General features: G+C 44.6%; 1 protein-coding gene across 2 annotated transcripts in view; it reads right to left on the reverse strand.

The window, feature by feature from the left end:
• The window catches only part of LOC135899710 (streptococcal hemagglutinin-like), a 93,771-nt gene that overhangs the window by 12,316 nt on the left and 63,788 nt on the right, over positions 1-17,667 (reverse strand). The window contains exons 12-17 of one of the 2 annotated variants that reach the window (XM_065429033.1): positions 16,581-16,760; positions 13,837-14,006; positions 8,666-8,770; positions 2,888-3,013; positions 1,862-1,960; positions 446-565 (exon numbers count right to left, since the gene is read on the reverse strand). In XM_065429033.1, the coding sequence (XP_065285105.1) occupies positions 446-565; positions 1,862-1,960; positions 2,888-3,013; positions 8,666-8,770; positions 13,837-14,006; positions 16,581-16,760 (800 nt within the window). Of the gene's footprint in view, positions 1-445; positions 566-1,861; positions 1,961-2,887; positions 3,014-8,665; positions 8,771-13,836; positions 14,007-16,580; positions 16,764-17,667 lie in introns of both variants that reach the window. The other variant, XM_065429032.1, reaches the window with a different exon arrangement.

The following is a 17,667-nucleotide window of genomic DNA, read 5'->3' on the forward strand; positions in this document are numbered from 1 at the left end:
TCACTGAACGCCTACCAAAGTGATTTTGGGCACGTTCACGTCGGCTGCGTGATTTGTGCAAGTTGACAGCGGCTAAATACTCTTACACTTTACGGTTATCTGCAGCTGGTCTAATTTTCGCGCTTGAAATATTTTTATCACACGCCGATTTTAAAGAACCCGGTAAACTTTTGATCTCACTGTTACAAAAAAACTTGGGATGCACTAACTTTCCATTTTGCTAACGCTAGTAAACCGGCACAAGTGTCACGAATGTCATTGACAAGAATCTTATTCATCTTTATTCTAAGTTTAACGATATTCCCAGAAGTTCGCTTACCATTTGCCTAAAGGGAGCATTAAAAGCATTTAACAAATGCATTAATAGGATGATAAGATTCTGCCCCGCACTAACTGAGTCTTTCTCTTGGAAAGCAAGGCACGGAATCCACGGGATAAGCTTTACCCGCATCATCTGGGAGTGTCTGTCGTTCGCTTCGCAGAACGAGCTCTCCAACTTGGCAGTGGTGGCCCGGCTGACGCTGCTGCATGCCTCGGTCTGCACCGCCGATGACCGGCGGCCCATCTGCGTGTACGGCCGGAGCACTTGTGATCAGAGCGTAAATGAGGACCGCTTGTTGAACGTAGCAAAAGAAGGTCTTCGCTAGATCGTTCCTTATTTCTGTCAATGAGGATCGAAGTATGGGTCGGTGCTCAAGTTCGAAAAAAAAAGAGATGAACCAATCTCTACCAAAGCCTCTTATAAGCTGTTCAGTGATCAGTTATATTCTACAGCGCGTTCTTACGAAGATGACTAGACCTCCTATGAAATACTTATGCGGGAAGCGCATTAAGTTGCTGCACCGCGCTCAGAAACGTACGCTGTCTGTCTGGAATTTTATAGCGATTTTATATGGCAGTTTGAGAGCACATCCTGAGTGACCATATTTTTGGAGCAGGACCGCTCCCATAACTAGCGTGTCGGCCGTGTGCTTCAATACCTGATGGAAAGCAGCTGTGCAGCATGCATCAGTCCGCGAAGCAATCGAGGGCTCCAGTACCGGGACCGCGGGAATAAGATACAACTTCACACAGCACATCGAAAACTACTGAGCCAGTGTAGTATGGTTGCCCGCTGCGAATATGGCTATTGATAAGACTAGCCGAATTAATGCAAAGCGCGAACTATAACTCTCAAGTTGCAAGGTCAAAACTAAGGAGCGAAACATTTTTCTATTTTAACATCACAACCGGCTAGCTTTACTGTTCGTCATCGCCACACTCAATTACAGCCGCTCACTCTGTGACTTGACGCTGAATCCTTCCCGGCTTTCGGCCATTCTGCTACTGCTTACCACAGCGACCCATAAAATGGCAATTAAATTAGCCTTCGGTGCAAACGAGTGTGTCTGTGATGCAGCACTGTAATAACATGCGCCATCAAACACGTCATGGGAGCCCCGCCAAGATTCAGAAGTCAAGGCGCTGAGACACGCGTATTGTTTATTTATTTATTTATTTATTTATTTGTTTGTTTGTTTGTTTGTTTGTTTGTTTGTTTGTTTGTTTGTTTGTTTGTTTGTTTGTTTGTTTGTTTGTTTGTTTGTTTGTTTGTTTGTTTGTTTGTTTTGGTGGGGCGCGAGGGGAAGGCAGTTGGAGGAGTTGGAGGGGCTTTTCATTCTCAGTACAAAGGGAAAAAATAGAAATTGTGCTCATAAATACAGAAAGCTTTCTAGTTCTTGTTCACATTGCAATGAACAAGGCACAGCGCCAGCAGCGGTGCCTGATTTCCAACCGTTTAAAAAAAACGCATAGGTATATAAGTGGGCACCTAACCTAACCTAGCCTGACCTAACATAGATGAATGCTCGGCCTGTCCGACCTGGATTTCGGTAGCAGTGCTCCTGCCGCTCGAGTGCATCGGCGACGGAGTGACGAAGTCGCTTGAATCGCTGGCCGATGATGGCCGTACCTGCACGCTCTGTAAAAATAACAAAAAATAACCCTCGTAATGCAATAGAGTGAGAAATGTTCTGGTCTAGTAGCATCTCGAATGGTTTACGTCCTGTGTCTTTGCTGTTTAGATCGCAATAATGGGGCAGTATTATGCATAAAAGAAGAACAAAATAGATCTGGCTCCTTGTCACGACAAATTGACTTCAGGAGATACACTATACTTAACTGCAACAGTTTCCTTTTGATGGAGATCCTTTATTATATAATGATGTTATCTTTTAACATATGTCCGGTTATACGCGATTTAGAACGAATGCACATATAGTGCAGAGACAACTGGACGCTCTGGTTTGGCGGCTGTGCGCTGTGTAAAACATTTACGACAGCGAATTGCAACAGCCCCCGACCACTGTCGTTCTTTCCTTTTGCTTCTTTCTTGAGCACCTTTCGCTGCGACGTAAAAAACGTGGCGCCTTCCACGTTAAATGTCGAAGAAGGTGCTCTAGTTTAGAGCAGTGCGCATTCACCTACCTAGGAAACGATATTGCAAGCGTTTGGTAGAAGCCTACTAAGACTGACAACTGAGCGAGTTGCTATACGTTTGTGGTGGAAGAAACAGCGCGAAAATTAGGACAGGACCCAAACCCTTGCGGGATAATTTTGTCTTTTTTCCATGACCTAATTATCGCACTCTATTTTTTCATCATGATTTTTAGAAAGGCTTTCATTGAAGACAATTTAGAGTAGTCCGAGGGTAGCGGATGGTTAGTATAGGGTGTCCAGGTCTTTAGTATATAGCAAAAAAACAAGTCAGAAAGATCATATCAGCACTCCTTCGAGACTGTCGCTTATTGTCGCACTCCTTAGTGTCGCTTCCTGCTGGCGTTTTGGCGAAAGGATTTCTGAAATCATTCAAATAACGCTTCCGCCTTTCGTGAAACAGTCTGCATACCTGTGGAGTCCATGCATCCCCTGAGCATGCTGTGAGCACCGTGGCCTCCGATATCGTCCGGGTGACCTGCTCCTCCGAGACCCCCGTCGCCTGCAGGCTCATGGCGCTGTCCTCGTCGACGTTTACCTGAGCCGAGAAAGAGTGGCTTACCGCCTGCAGCGGCGCGTGACTACTGGTTTGCGACGACAGAAACGCGCAGCTGGGCTTTTCGGGTGACGCCATAGCGGACAAACACGACCATTTTTCGACAATATAGGTGGCACCTGAGCAGGCGCCAAAGTCTCATCGCCATTAAAAAGTTGAAATTGCGCGCTACACAGAAGACCGAAAAAAATAGAGAAATAATGAGCTTTAACAGCAAGGTCGGCTCAGTTGCCTAAACAAGTGTGAGGCTTCCTGGTGGGGATGGTAAAGTTAAAATTATATATATATATATATATATATATATATATATATATATATATATATATATATATATATATATATATATATATATATATATATATATATATATCAAAGGCAGAAAGGAAGAACACGTGCATAATCTCGCGGTCAATCCAGCCATATGCCCACGAACTCGGATGGAGAACTGAGAGTTCGCCGATCGTTGGCCTGATTCGGTAGCGCAGTCAGGGCCTCCAATGAGACAATTCCACGCATGACCAGGACCACCCCACAATAGCTGCCTGACTGCTGAGCGGGCACCACTGTTGCACTTCACTGGCGACGGCATCGCATTCGGCTCGGTCTCTGCCTCCTCCTCGTTGTCCAGGCGTTGCCCTTGATGACCTCGCGGTACTACACCGGAGCTGGGGCTGCGTCAATGTCGGCATGCCGGCCTCGCTTCCGCCCGCGCTCAAGTAAGGGCCTGTTCACGCTCGAGCCGCCCATCGGCGCAAGCCGCACCGCGCGCTTGCGGTCACGCGAAAGATTGCATGTGTCAAACACTTGTGCACGAATTTCGGTTTACAATGTGTAAGGTATACACTGTGTGGGCAGTGTAAACGTTAATTCATGCACAAGTGCTGGATACGTGCAATTTTTCGCGCAACCGCAAGCGTGCGGTGCGGCTTGCGGCGATGGGCGGCTCGAGCGTGAACAGGCCCTAAGACAAGGCGTATGCATGGTGTCTACTAAATTACTTAATAGATATTCCCTGAATTTTCCAGGTTTTCCCTGATAATTCCAATAAAAATTCCCTGAATTTTAAAGAAGAAGGTTTGAGAGTCGAACAGAGGCACAATTCACATAGACAATTCCTCTCACAAAACACTTTATTGCAGCGCCAAAGCGAGATTATGAGCGCATTTATTCACTTTAAAGCGTCAATTTCTTCCTGGAGAAGAGACGCCTCATTCTGTGCTTCAGTGATGAGCCTTTGCTTCTTTTGTTGGAGTTCCTTGATGCGGTTGGCCGCCCTTTTCCTGTTTTGTTCAGCCTCAGATGTATCCAGCCTGTCTTGCTTCTTTTTCTTGAGCTCCTCCTTCCACCGAATACTTGCGCCACGCACCATTTCCACCATACTGTCTGTAATGTCAACATTGGCTACACCCCCTGCTGCTGAAACTCCATCATACACTATTCTCTGCGCAATGAGAGATTCTTCGTGCAGGTTCTCTATGAGGCATTCTTTATTTACAGAAAAACCTCTTTCGACAGCAGCATTGCCATGGGACATGGTGAGGATGATCTTGACAAAGATAAGCAACTCCTTATGGTTCCGTGAGCACAGCTCAAGCCACAAGGTGTCCAGCCTCTGTGCCGTCCTATCAAAGTTCTTCAGAAGCAGCTGTGCAGAGCTCAGCGAACAGACTTGCACATAGGATCGGTGCGCCCGTTCTGCTTCTAAGCCGGTCAGCCACCGGTGCTCTGTGAGTATTTCCAGCGCAATCGCTAGTCGTTTTTTGCCAACCTCCACTGACAAGGCGCAGACTTGATCCAGGCAACTCACTCCTGTTGTTAGCCTGTATTTTAGAGGCGATCTCTCCATAATCTTCTGCGAGCACACCTTCAAAAAAGAAATGCATTCCTTCTTGAATGTAAGCAGTGCAAGTTGAGATGGTTTTGCAGCTTTTCGAAGTTCGCTATTGGCAGCAAAACCAACATCAAAACAGTTGACAAAAACGATGTTCTCGGGCTTCTCCAAGTCTATCTTAAGTAACTTGAACGGCGTGTCAGCGGCGCGCAAAATTTCTTGCTTAATGATCCTTCCCAACAGTGATCGTAGCACAGCCTCCAATGCTGCGGCAAGGAAGGGGACCATTGGTTCGTCCGTTTGAAATTCGGTCAGGAATGGCTTCAATTCCTCAGCAACTGATAGCATGAAAGCCAGTTTTGCCGGCGGCATCGTGTCAGCTACTAGCGTCTCAACTGTGGTGTAGCTGGTGCACTTCGGCTTGCTCTTGTCTTTATCTGAACACTCCACGTATTTTATTAAGTGTGGCAGTACTTGAAGAGCTCTTGAAATCACCATACTGTTTTCAAGCCATCTAACCGCACAGAATTTGAGCGGAAACGATGTGCTTGCTGTGATGCGAATGTAATCAGCGCGGCACGCTGGAACACACTTGAAACGGTTATAAATACTCCGCAGAAATACTACCAAGTTCCAGCCAGTTGCTGCATGGCCTGTTTTGAAGGCACCATGAACCACATGTAGGCCACAGCTTCCAATTTCCAGGATTTGTCGACTGTCGTGACAAGTGAGTTCTTCCTTAAGGGATCTAAGAAACTTTAAGTTTACATTGGGACCATCCATTGACACTTGCAATATCTTGTGCTTTATGTCCTCTGTGGCTTTCTTGAAAGCAAGTGTCAGGTCTTCAGAACAGGTGTGGCCGAGAAAACATGAAGTCAGGTATCGAGTTTTTACAGTAGCGTCAGCCGAATCGCACTATCTGACCAGCACATCCATTTGTTCTTTCTGCGCTACTTTGTTTAGTGATTCATCGAATGCTACAGCTATGTACGGTACTTCAGCAAGAGCTGATAGCAGCTTTTTCCGGAAGAATGGCGCGATGCCATTACAGATAGTATATCCGACTTTGTCTTTTCCTAATTGCATTTTCTTGGCAATTTCACAAGACTGGAACATCAACGGGAAGAGCGCCGCCGATGATGCCACGGAACGGAGGGATGCATGAGTCATTACAGCATTCATGCACCATACGATCTCAGCTTTCGCAACGTCTTTCTTCAACAGAAAACCACGTACCGTGATCTGTGCAGGCGCTGATGTAGCAGGAGGCATCGATGAGGGGTCTGCACTCTTCGCCCGCTCGTCGACGGTCATCGCGGTTGACAGGGCTGCACTGCTTGGCTTGAAGAACGAGAATACACGTGTCTGGGAGCCACTTTCCAGCGCCTACATGGCGTTCTTATGCTTTAGACTTGCAGCGTGGCTAGACACCGCGGTTTTTCCCATGTTGCTCAAGCGAAACGTCTTGCAGCACACTGCGCATTGTGCGCTATATACATAGCTCGCGAAGTCGGATAGCATAGCATATAGCTCGCGAAGTCGGATACGTTGGCGTTGGTCCAGTCAGCATTGAACGAGCACTTCGTCGACTGTGACATCGCCGATTTCGAGTGTCTTCAAAAGTAGCCTCACCGCAAAACAAAACTATCAGAATGCCGCCGCCATGACCAAAGCACAACATACACAAGTGCACCCACGAGCACGTCACATATTACCACAAAATAGAGAGATGGCGATACTCATCCGATAATGATGATGACAGTTGCCTCTTAGATCGCTTTCTGCTGATTGGTTACTAGCGCCACTTAGTGGCAATTAAACTGCGGAGAGCTACGATGCATGGAGTCGGGGATCTACGGCTCAATCTCGGAGGCCGTGTGTAAAAGCACCGTTGTTGCACACCGCCTCAGAGATCTGCGCGGTATTCCTGCCGGTTTGGGACGCTGTGTGCAGCAACGGCGCTTCTGCACGCGGCCTCCGAGATTGAGCCGTAGATCGTATTCATCGCTTTGTCGATCTCACCGGCCACATTCCCTGATTTGACCACGTTTTTTATAATTTCCCTGACAATTCCCTGAGTTTTCCAGACATATCGAGAATCCCTGATAATTCCCGGTTTTCCCGGTTTTCCCGGTTGTTAGACACCCTGACGGTATGCAAAAGCGCTTATCCGACTCGGCTCTCCTCCGTCCACACGTCTAGGGTGCGTTGATGCGCGCGCGCGCGCAGTCGCGTCGTGTGCACCGGCGCGCGTACGAATCGACGCACCTTGCAGACGATGATTAATGATTTATTGCCATGCCCCTCAAAACGTGGCGGTGACAAATGCTCACCTAGACTGCTTGAGCTAATCAGGTATGCTACACATGCTTTCCAGTCGAGCATTTTCCCTATGCATCTCCTTGATCGTTTAATGCGCTAGCATTCTTCATTCTCTGCTCAGTGGCTATGGTATTAGGCTGCTGGGCACGAGGTCGCGGGATCGAATCCCAGCCATGGCGGCCACATTTCGATGGGGGCGAAATGCGAAAACACCCGTGTACTTAGATTTAGGTGCGCGTTAAAGAACCCCAGGTGGTCGAAATTTCCAGACTCCTCCACTACGGCGTGCCTCATAATCAGAAAGTGGTGTTGGCACGTAAAAACCCCTAATTTAACCAAGCTAATGTTGTTTGTCGTCGCTTGGAGATACTCAGATTACATACTCGGAATATTGCGCCTGAAACAAAATTACTCTTAAATAATTAATGACGTTCTGAAATATTATAATTATACGAAAAGTGTGAATAAGAAAATTGTAGAACACCGCGAAAACCGGTTGCTTAATACGTGCCACATAAAAGTGTTTTTCCAAGCATGAACGGATTTCAAGGATACATGCAAAATTGCAGCACGACTGGCCGCTCGCGGCGCTTTGCGTGTATTCGCAGGTTTCTACGCTCGGAAGAACACTTTTATGCAGCACGTATTGAGCAACATAAAGCTGAATCGGGAGTTCTTCTACCGATAGAAACGCGTCTGTAATGTCCGTATATCGGCTATCGCAATAAAATAATGAGAATAAGCGACGGTATCAGAACGTTTATAACACGCCATGATATATTATTGCACTATATAGCACTGAAAAAAGCAACAGGTAAATATTGCGCGAGAAAAGCATTTGTTCGTCTGTTTTAGTATCGAGCACCTAAAATATTGGCCAGAACAGCCGGCCCACAGAAACACCAACCTAACTTTCTTGCGGGGGGAGGGGCAGAAATGAAACCAGAAGTACCCAAGAATTACAAAGGTACAACAGTTATATCGTCACAGAATAGGCAGGCGCCCGGCTTCTAGTTTTACGACTGCGTGTTTTTCAAACATTCACACTGTGCTTGTAGAAAATTTGTTTTGCTATCACGTTGAATGCGGCAGATAAGCGTAACTTTGTATTTGTAACCAAGTGAATAAAATATATTGACAGTGTGATCATATCTTACTGTATAGAGTACAAAAATTCTCTGATATAGATACTTACAGTGGAACGGGTAAAACTTAGTATAATTCCAATCATTCCTAACCAAAAAAGATAAAATAGTTCCATTATTTTTCAGTCCATTGAACATTTTTCTACACATTGCACCCTTATGCTATATGCTTGGCAAAGGGGTCCTAGCACTACGTGCACGTCTAGGCTGGCCAGCCAATTAAGTCTGTAGACCAAGGAACTTAGTTTCATGTGATTTCAACAGGCTTTTCACAGCGACCCTGCGGCGAGTGTTCGGGGAGTGTTTGGGGCGAAAAGCAGAAGGTGCCCGCACCTCGCGAGCCCTTGAGTTGCCGCCGACAGCCAGGAATGTGGGCGGCGCATCCGGTGGGCTGCGGACCTCAGGCGAATCGTCGCTCGAAGCCGGAATGTGCAAGCTCTGCAGAAAGCGCGCACGTCTGTCAAGCGAGTGTCTTGGCACCGATCGATGACGTTTTAAAAACCGAACGCGCGAATCAGTGATAGCGAAGTTCAGTTTGGCAGCTCATATATAGCCGGCGCTGCATTAAAATAATAGCAGAATGAGCAGACACTGCGAATCGGGCTCGGTAGATTGCACTCAGGGCAACAAACACAGCTCGGCGCTGGGACGAAAGGAAAGAGGTGGGAGTCCACGACACGAACGCTGTCTCACAACTTCCCCAGAATATTTGCGCGTGCAGAACGTGCCGCACATACACGTGCATACACAGTCTACCCAGAGTGTACCCGTGCATAAGCAAAAAGATGACGTGTACCAACAACGCCATGAAAACGCAAGTAAAATATCAGAAGCGGCACGTTGTCAAGCGACACACTCTGGCTATAGCTACTTAAAAACGTTGGTATGTTTCATATCATGCACGCTGTTAATTTTGTTGTTGTTGTTTTTGTTTCTGCACACGTATACAGTGTGGGTAGATTCGAATAAAATTTCAGTTGAGAGTCGGCGCTCGCGTGGTGCACTTCTTTCTTCCGTCATTCATCACAGGGTCGACTTTTTGTTTGTTGTTCGGAAAAAAAATGCGTGCCTTGTGAAGGTTAACGCCAATCAAGTAGGTGTGAGGAGACAGATTTAGGACGGAGTCAGGTAACTCGAGCTACGAGCATCGGTGATGGTAGATTGACCGTGCTTGTGACAATCCCTTGTCCTCAGCAGCCGAACGCTATATAACGTACTGAGCCGCCGTGGCGCGTTATATTAATTTGGAATTTTTCGCGAGAGCAGTGCATACAATTGTGCGCAAAACTGCTTTTGAATACTTGACCAGGGATTATGCTTGGGAACGATGTCAAAGTTACATATTGTCGTAGGGACAAACATGAATAATTTTTCATTATTCTTTCATACTCATAGCGTTGCAGAATATAAAATATAGGAGGGCATCAGGTAGTCGGCGACCTTAATGGGCCCTCCTTACCGATACATATACACAATATAAAAATGAAAAAGAACCTGAACTTCAACCCTCATAAAGAACGGACTCGAATATTGTCGAAGCAATGAAACTGCCACTAAGACAGGATAAAAATGGTTACTACTGACAGGAATGGATAAGTAACAGAAGCGAAAATCAATGAAGCACATCTTAAGAATGCTTATACAGTAAGTTCAATATTAAACAGGCATGCACAGGCTGTATATCAAACGCGAAATATAACTAGCGAGACAAGAAAGCATTAAACCAAACTAAGAAACACACATACACTGCCAAATGTTAAGGAGGAGTATAGCTAGTTACAAGAAACTTTTCAAGTTCTTTTTTAAAGGCTGTGCAGTGACAGAAGATCTTATAAAGAATCTTATGGTATTCAAAAACTAGATAACCAATGAGAACATACCGTTCGGTTAGAGTAATTTATTCGAATCTGTGGGAATATGAAGTTTTAGACGTTAGCAAGCCTAGTAATATATTTTTTCTATATACAGACAACGCTAGAATGCATGAAAAAAAGATCTGGTGAGTTTTAACTTTAAGGCCGGTCTTACAGCGGCGCTTTATTATTACACATTGCCAATCTAGATTTTTAAAAAGGTACATTCCCCGTCGAGCTAAACCACAGTAAGATAGCCCCAATGTTTAAAAAAAGGCGTCAATATAAAATCGGTAATTATAGTCTCATTTTATTCTTGACTTATTCAGTAAAGTACTTGAAAGGCTAATTTAAATGAGGCTGTCTAGCTCTCTACATAAATTTAAAGTGCTACAGCCAAAATAGTTTGGCTTTCGGCCAGAATGCGCTACTCATTTGGCAGTCATAACTTTTACTTAAAAAATGCTAACTAGAAATCGATCACGGTAATTACGTTGGCTCTAGCTTTGATTATTTCACCAAACCATATGACAACATTAACCATATTATTCTTTTTTTTTCAGAAATAGAGCTTTAAGAGATGATGGGATGAAGAGATGATGAACTATTTTAAGGACACCTCCACAATAGTAAACAAACTGTCAGCTCACCATGAGTCTTATGTAACACAAAAAGTCACTAACATAGGTGTACCTAAAAGCTCTGTTATTGGTCCAATTTTATTTTTAATTTATATTAACTATCTTCCTAACTGCCTCGCTTCTTCCACAGATTAGTTGCTATACGTCGACGATACAACGGTTCTTACTACTAAACCATCATTACACAATTTACTTTTAATCTAAATCGGGATCTCATAGCTTTATAATTCTCATGTAGGAGCAATGGATTTCTCATCAATGCCTCAAAAAGTAAAGTCGTGGTCTTTGGCTCTACATCAAAACGTACAAATCCTCTCAATATTCACCACCATTTTTATCAATTTTAACCGAGGAAGTTGTACTCGACAGTTTCATGAAATTTAATTTACATGTCTTACTATTGCGGCAAATATAATCATATGGTATCAGAATTGTCGCATCTATGCATTGCTGGAAGTTGAAGTTGACAGTTCCATGAAAGTTTATTACTGACTAATAGGGAAAATATTATCACATACTATTAGAATTTCACTGAGAGTAGGAAAACTTTTGTATTGCACACATTAATCGCAAGATATTACGCTTTCATTCAAGGTCATCTCAGCTACTGTATAACTTCTTGGCGATTAACCAATCGCTGTCATCTTGCACCTTCACTACTGATACATAACCAAGCTATCCGCATCATCACTCGTAGTCCACGCGACTGCGAAATCACACTATGGTATCAGCAGCTGAATATATCTTTAGAGAGTCTAATAAACAATAATAAATTTAATCTAATGTATCGAATCATTACAGGTCATAACATATTTCAGTTTATTCGCAGAGAATAGTTACTAAATATTTGCGCGACAATATTTGCTTCCACACAAACCTTTCTTTTGCCAAAAGTACGAATAAATTATGGCACCCATTCTGGTCCTTTATTACGCATCAAACTGTGGATTTCAATATCCTGCGATTTAAAAGTGTTCTGTTTATCACCATTCAGACGAAGCTTTTCATGTGTGACTTCTTCAACGTTGAACAAATAATTATTGACAGTTCCTGTTCTGGTTGACAATGTTCAACGTTTTACTAAAACTTCTCGAGTGACCCGAATGCCGAATTACTAAACTGCGTGAACAATTGACGTATTTAATATTTATCCTCATATTTCTTTATCTAAACATTATACAATGTTGTTTCATGCACTACTACATTCCCTTCTATTGTATATTTCGTGTGTGAACTTGTTTGCAGTTTTAGTACTCCTCGCTTATTTTTGTTTAGTATCTGTCTGCTCCCACTTGAATTCCTTAAAACGCGTAGTATGCGAAGTCCCACTACAGTGGCTTCACGTGGGGATATCTTCCTATATTTAATTTTGCCTAATTTACTCTCACAACACAGGGACAATAAACCTCAACCTCAATAAAGGAAAATTAGCGCGAACGTTATATTCACAACCCACAGCAGGTTCCCTCCACTAGAAAGTGAAGAAAAAAACATGCACGAAGTATGGACAGTAGCATACAAAGAAAACACCTGTTAAACGCGAATGAGGAAAATAGCTAACGAAAGCCAATACCTTACGCGCACTCTAATATTAGTTCCCAGGAATAATATTTCATTGATTGTGATGATAACGAACGCGACGCGTTGCTCGGGCCATTGAACAAGAGCGACAAGGAAGATCATTTTATTGTGTCGTTACATCGTGCATGTACTAATTACAGGCATCAAATGTGGAGCCCAAACGACACAAAATATTAAATGTCACTCAATAAATAAGCGTTACACTGCCTGTGAGAGCCCGAAAAAATGCAAAAGCTTGAAACCTTCTTATTTTCATGTCCATCTCTTCAACACGCTTCTCCTTTTAAAGCATATTTGTACGCCTTAGCGTCTTGTTTCATTTTTCCGTCTTTCTTTCTACCTGCTACACGCACCGTTTATCTAGAATCAAACTTGTTTGTTAATGGCGATGCTAGAGTGTTCCTTTTGCCGCGTAATTTTATTCAACCAATTATTCCTAATTGCAGATACGTTCTGTGCAGCTTGTATTTCGTCTTGAATTGCCTGTATTTCGATATGTGCACGTTTCTACTTTCATTTAATTGATTTGCGTATTCTGCCTACTAGCAAACGTGTTTGGCTCGCATTTGTACCTCACGGGGTACAGGCTACCTCAAGCCGAATCTCGGTCTTTTAAGAGGAAGCTTTAGCTCGGCGCTGCTTTCTGAATGCATGTGAAATGAGAAATCGTTTTTCTCAGCAACCACAGCATCAAAAGAGGTGAAGTTTGTTGTTTGAAAACAAAAAGTCAAAATCTAGTGACTGTTGAGGCGCATTTTAGACTTAGGCCGTCGACACTTTTTTCTTTTAATTGTCAAAAATCGCTAATTCTCAGAAGAAACTATCAAGTTTACAACTCTGCGACTCAGCAATAAAAAACGATATCACGATTTTGAAAACTGCACATTATAGTATACCTCAAGAGCACAAAATTAACGAATATATATTAACGGTGTATCGCTCCGTAATATACTGTTCTTCCTCGAGGATGGCTTTTGTAATGTCCTTGTAAACAGTAACAAATTCACGTAAGCTGTAAATTTATACAACGAATTTGTCCGCTTTCGATGCTGTACCGAATATCAACAGAGCGCGTAACAGAGCGACGATCCAGAGGGACAAATTTGTGAACTACGGGCTTGCTTTTTTTTTACCTTACAACTTTTAAAAAATTCTTGTTAGAGCATTCAGCCCTCAATAAAAATTTCGTTTGAACAGACAGACCAATTTACCTTTTTCGCTAACATGCAACAAATTTCATTAAACTCGGCCCAGAGGTTATCTCAGAAGAGCATTTCCGCATTTTTACACGTTTTTGAATGGGCAACGTTGCAGTTGAGCCCGAGCTGAAGCTTCCTCCTAACCGGTAACCCTAGGCAGCAATGGTGGTTGATGTCGAATAAAGGTTTATTCCATATTCGATCCCCCAGGGACGGCACAGCGCCCTCACCAAATGCGTGTCCGAGCACACCGATTCGGTCGGCGTGGCGGCCACCACGACCGTGGCCGGCATGTCCCAGCCCAGCGCCACGGTGTGACGGACCGACTCCTCGTAGCCCTCCGGGCCGCACAGCGGGCTTGTACTGCTCGACGCTGCAGGGGCCAGCAATGTGCGCCTGTCTGCACGAGCGATTCGACCAAGAGGAAAGCATCACGTTTCATAATACAAAATAGTGGCATCGTACAGTCACCGGAAGTCAGCAACGGCTCTCCGATCTCCGAATAACCGAAGAAAACCCAAGAGGTAGCACGTTGCTCGCCACTGACACCAATACATTCGAGCCAATGGCTTGCCGTGAACGCGAAAGGTGATCAGAATACAGAATCATATGAGAAATGCGATGTCCACTTTTACGGTGATATGACAGAGGTAAGCCTTGCACTACTACGCCTATACTTCTGAATACCGACGATTGTCTTTTAATGCGAAACATTCGTTGGCCACCTCCTAGTGTTTTTCGCGTGGTCGGTCGTCGGTGTAGCCTACGCGCCGCATGCGGTTGTGTTGTGAGCAGCTAGTTCCTACCGATGTCATACGCTATATCCTCGGTTATACCCTAAAGGGCGCGTTTAATTCAGCGTTGCACGTTATAAGCCAGGTTGCATTATGTAGTGTGAAGCATGCTTTGAGTAACATTCAGAATAAATGGCCAGAGTAAAATTGATTTCGAATAAAGACTGATGAATATGAAAGAAACTGAATCGGCAATGAGAGTGTCCGACTGTTTGTACTTGAAAAATATTGACTCACACTGGAGGAATAGCACCAGGAGATAATCTCCTGCATGGCGGTAATGGAAAAGAAACTGGCTATGAGTAACCACCTAAGAGTGTTAAAATGATATCAGGAAAGACACTATTTATGATAACCCAAATCAAAGCACCTTTCATAGCGAGATCAGGATACCGAAGTATGTGCAGTTACATTAAAAAAGGTACACCAAGGAAGAAGAAGCATGTGCTTGCTGTGGTAAAGCTATGAAAATGATGGAAAGTGTTTTATTACAATGTGAGGATGTCTATACAGCTGTCGCTTTAGGCTCCGCTGGCCTTGAAGCCCTTTGGTTTAGGGATAAGACGGGGAAAGTAAGCATGCCCGCCGCAGAGATTAGTAAAGAGCGATTGTAGGTTTGGTGACAGAAAAGTATGGAGACCATAACAACGGAGGCGTACACAAAAGAAAGTTCCCAGTAATCGTTCAAAAAGATTGATGCGGGAAACTTTTTTGTCCTTCAAAAAAATACGATATTCGATAGGTAGAACCTCAGGTAAAAATAAGAAAAAGAGCTTAGCTCTGGAGCCCACCGTACCGTTTCAAAGGGACGGTGGCGCACCAGACTTAGATCGGTGGCTAGATAGGTTCCTCTTTTGGGGCGCTTTAGGTCTCTTCAATAAAAAGTGCACGTCCTATTATGTATTCCGACCCCGGGTTCTCTATGGCAGCCGGATGCTTTAACCATAATTTCTGTATATGACAAAATATGTAGTAGTTAGGCAGTACTGCTTAACGAAGGAGTGCGAGTGCCTGGCCTTTCTGCGCCCTGCAGCTACGTATTTCATTTGCTAATTTGTGACAGATTTTGGGAAACTAATAAAGGGGAAATGAGACATCCACCTGATGGTAGAAATTGCTACAAAGGACACCCATACGGGTTCCTCGAAAGAAAAGCCTCGCAGTAGAAAAAAATTCGTCCTGGTCCGGGACTCAAACCCAGGACCATCGGCCTTCCGGGGCAGCCGCTCTGCCATCTGAGCTAATCATGTGGCTAGCAGATGGCAGGGCGAAGTCGAACTCATCAACAACTCGAAGCAAAGGCAAGAATTTGGCGTACTAGTTCTGCGGAAAACCGACAAGGTGGAGAGAAGTAATTAACATCTTTTCTTTAATAATTACTTCTGTCCACCTTGCGGATTTCCGCAGAACTATGACGCCAAACTCTTAGAAAATATTTTGCGAGTTCAATGCAAGAAGAAATTCAATATGCCTCGGCTCAATACACTAATGTTTTACAGAGACAGCGCTTGTCACACTGGTATACATGAAACCACTCGTCAGCTTCTTTTACACAGCAACACACGCCTTAAGTACAGTGCTAAAAACATGAACTATTCACTCAAAGTGAACTCGGGGTCACCCATCACGTTTAGTCTTGTCGTTTTGACCGCGGAAGACGTGCATGTTGGTCGATGACTCGACTGACATGACGCTTCAACATATAGCCCGCCGATTATAGTTGTGTACAGCAAGGCACAAGCTACGCTGAAGCTTAGAGAGACACTTTTTTTAATAGAAAATTCCCAGTTTAGCGACAAAACACCAACTAGGCGCGCGCAGATGCTGCTGCGGCAATCTATCGTGTCACGACGAGCTGAGTGCGGGATCTTCAAGGCAGAGTAAATCGGAAAAGGAAAGAGGATATAGTGGAGAAGAGAACAGAATATTTGCATATACACAACAGAATGGCTATAAGTTAAAAAAGCTACCCGATGGCTCAGAGAAAGGAAAGATAGAGAACGTTGCAAAGGCGCGAACAAGAGAGAGCGGCGTGTTTATTTCGAAGACATCATTTTGACGGACGCATCAAAGTCATCGAGATAAAGGCGAGTCATGGCTCCTGTGTATCTTTCTCTCTGGTTTCGAGGTACGTGCTTTTTCTCGCGTTATTATAGATACTGAATCGTAAGAGCGCACACCTGCACTTGCAGATACGGCGTCACCGTCTTCGTGCACCGACGACCCCTCCTCGGCCACCGGTTCGAGCGGGGCTTCACGACGCGATGTCTGCGACAGCATCGACAGCTGGCGTGCACGCTCTGACGACCGTGGGGTCACGTCCTTGCGATGCCGCAGCACCGCTCTAGCCGGCTCGCTCACTTCTGAAACAGCGCGATCGAGAAGTTCAGCGCGGGGATTACTTAAACTTATAAAAAGACATTGCAGAGAAGCACTGCATCAGCAGACAGATATTTTTTTTTTTTCACTCAAAATTTCGTGTGCAGTTACATCGAGGGAGGACACCGAAAATAATAGAGAAACGGGGAGGCCTGCAGAAGGCCATCTCGAATCATCCATCGCAAATACGCCTGAAACACAGAAAACCTCTCCTTGCAAACTGCCTAACCAATCTGAATAAAGCTTTTTTTTTCTGTGCTTCTGACAGAAAGCTAAATTCTACTGACTGTGGCAAGCAGAGTTGCGGTTTTTAGAGGCTCACGCTTTTCACATCAATTGTCGAAAATTGGAAAGGTGAAGAAAAAAAAGAAAATTGAAACACAAATTGCCACCTACATACTCTCGTTTCATCCATTACCTTCATCGCATGGCGCATGCATAGTCTAAACAACGCCACCGTTACACCGCTAACGTCCATATCTGGTGGTCTTGCCCCCCATTCACATACGTGCCTTGAAACTTCCCCGTCCAGAATACCTCGCCCCGTTCGTACCATTTTTCTATGGAACTGTCTCACTATCTGCTCAGCCCGCCCCCCCACCCCCTGATTTTCCAGGAAAGCGTGGCATTCCTTCGCCAGGGCCATCCTGGAGCGATGAGGCGCCGAACTAGGTGTTAGTAAGCTGGCTATTTGGCCGTGAGATCGAGCTTATGGGTAATAGCACCGTCGTCGCATTAGTGTGAACGGGCGATCGGCGGCGCGCATTGAGATCTACACATCGGCGCTTCGTTGCGAGCTATTCAGGCCGTATATTGTTTGGTAATAGAACGTGTTGACTGCAGTGAAGCGATAACATATTGCCCTCTAATGTCACATTTCTGCCCGAC

This window comes from Dermacentor albipictus, chromosome 7 (genome assembly GCF_038994185.2).
Source record: "Dermacentor albipictus isolate Rhodes 1998 colony chromosome 7, USDA_Dalb.pri_finalv2, whole genome shotgun sequence".
In the NCBI taxonomy this organism is placed as follows: Eukaryota; Metazoa; Arthropoda; class Arachnida; order Ixodida; family Ixodidae; genus Dermacentor; species Dermacentor albipictus.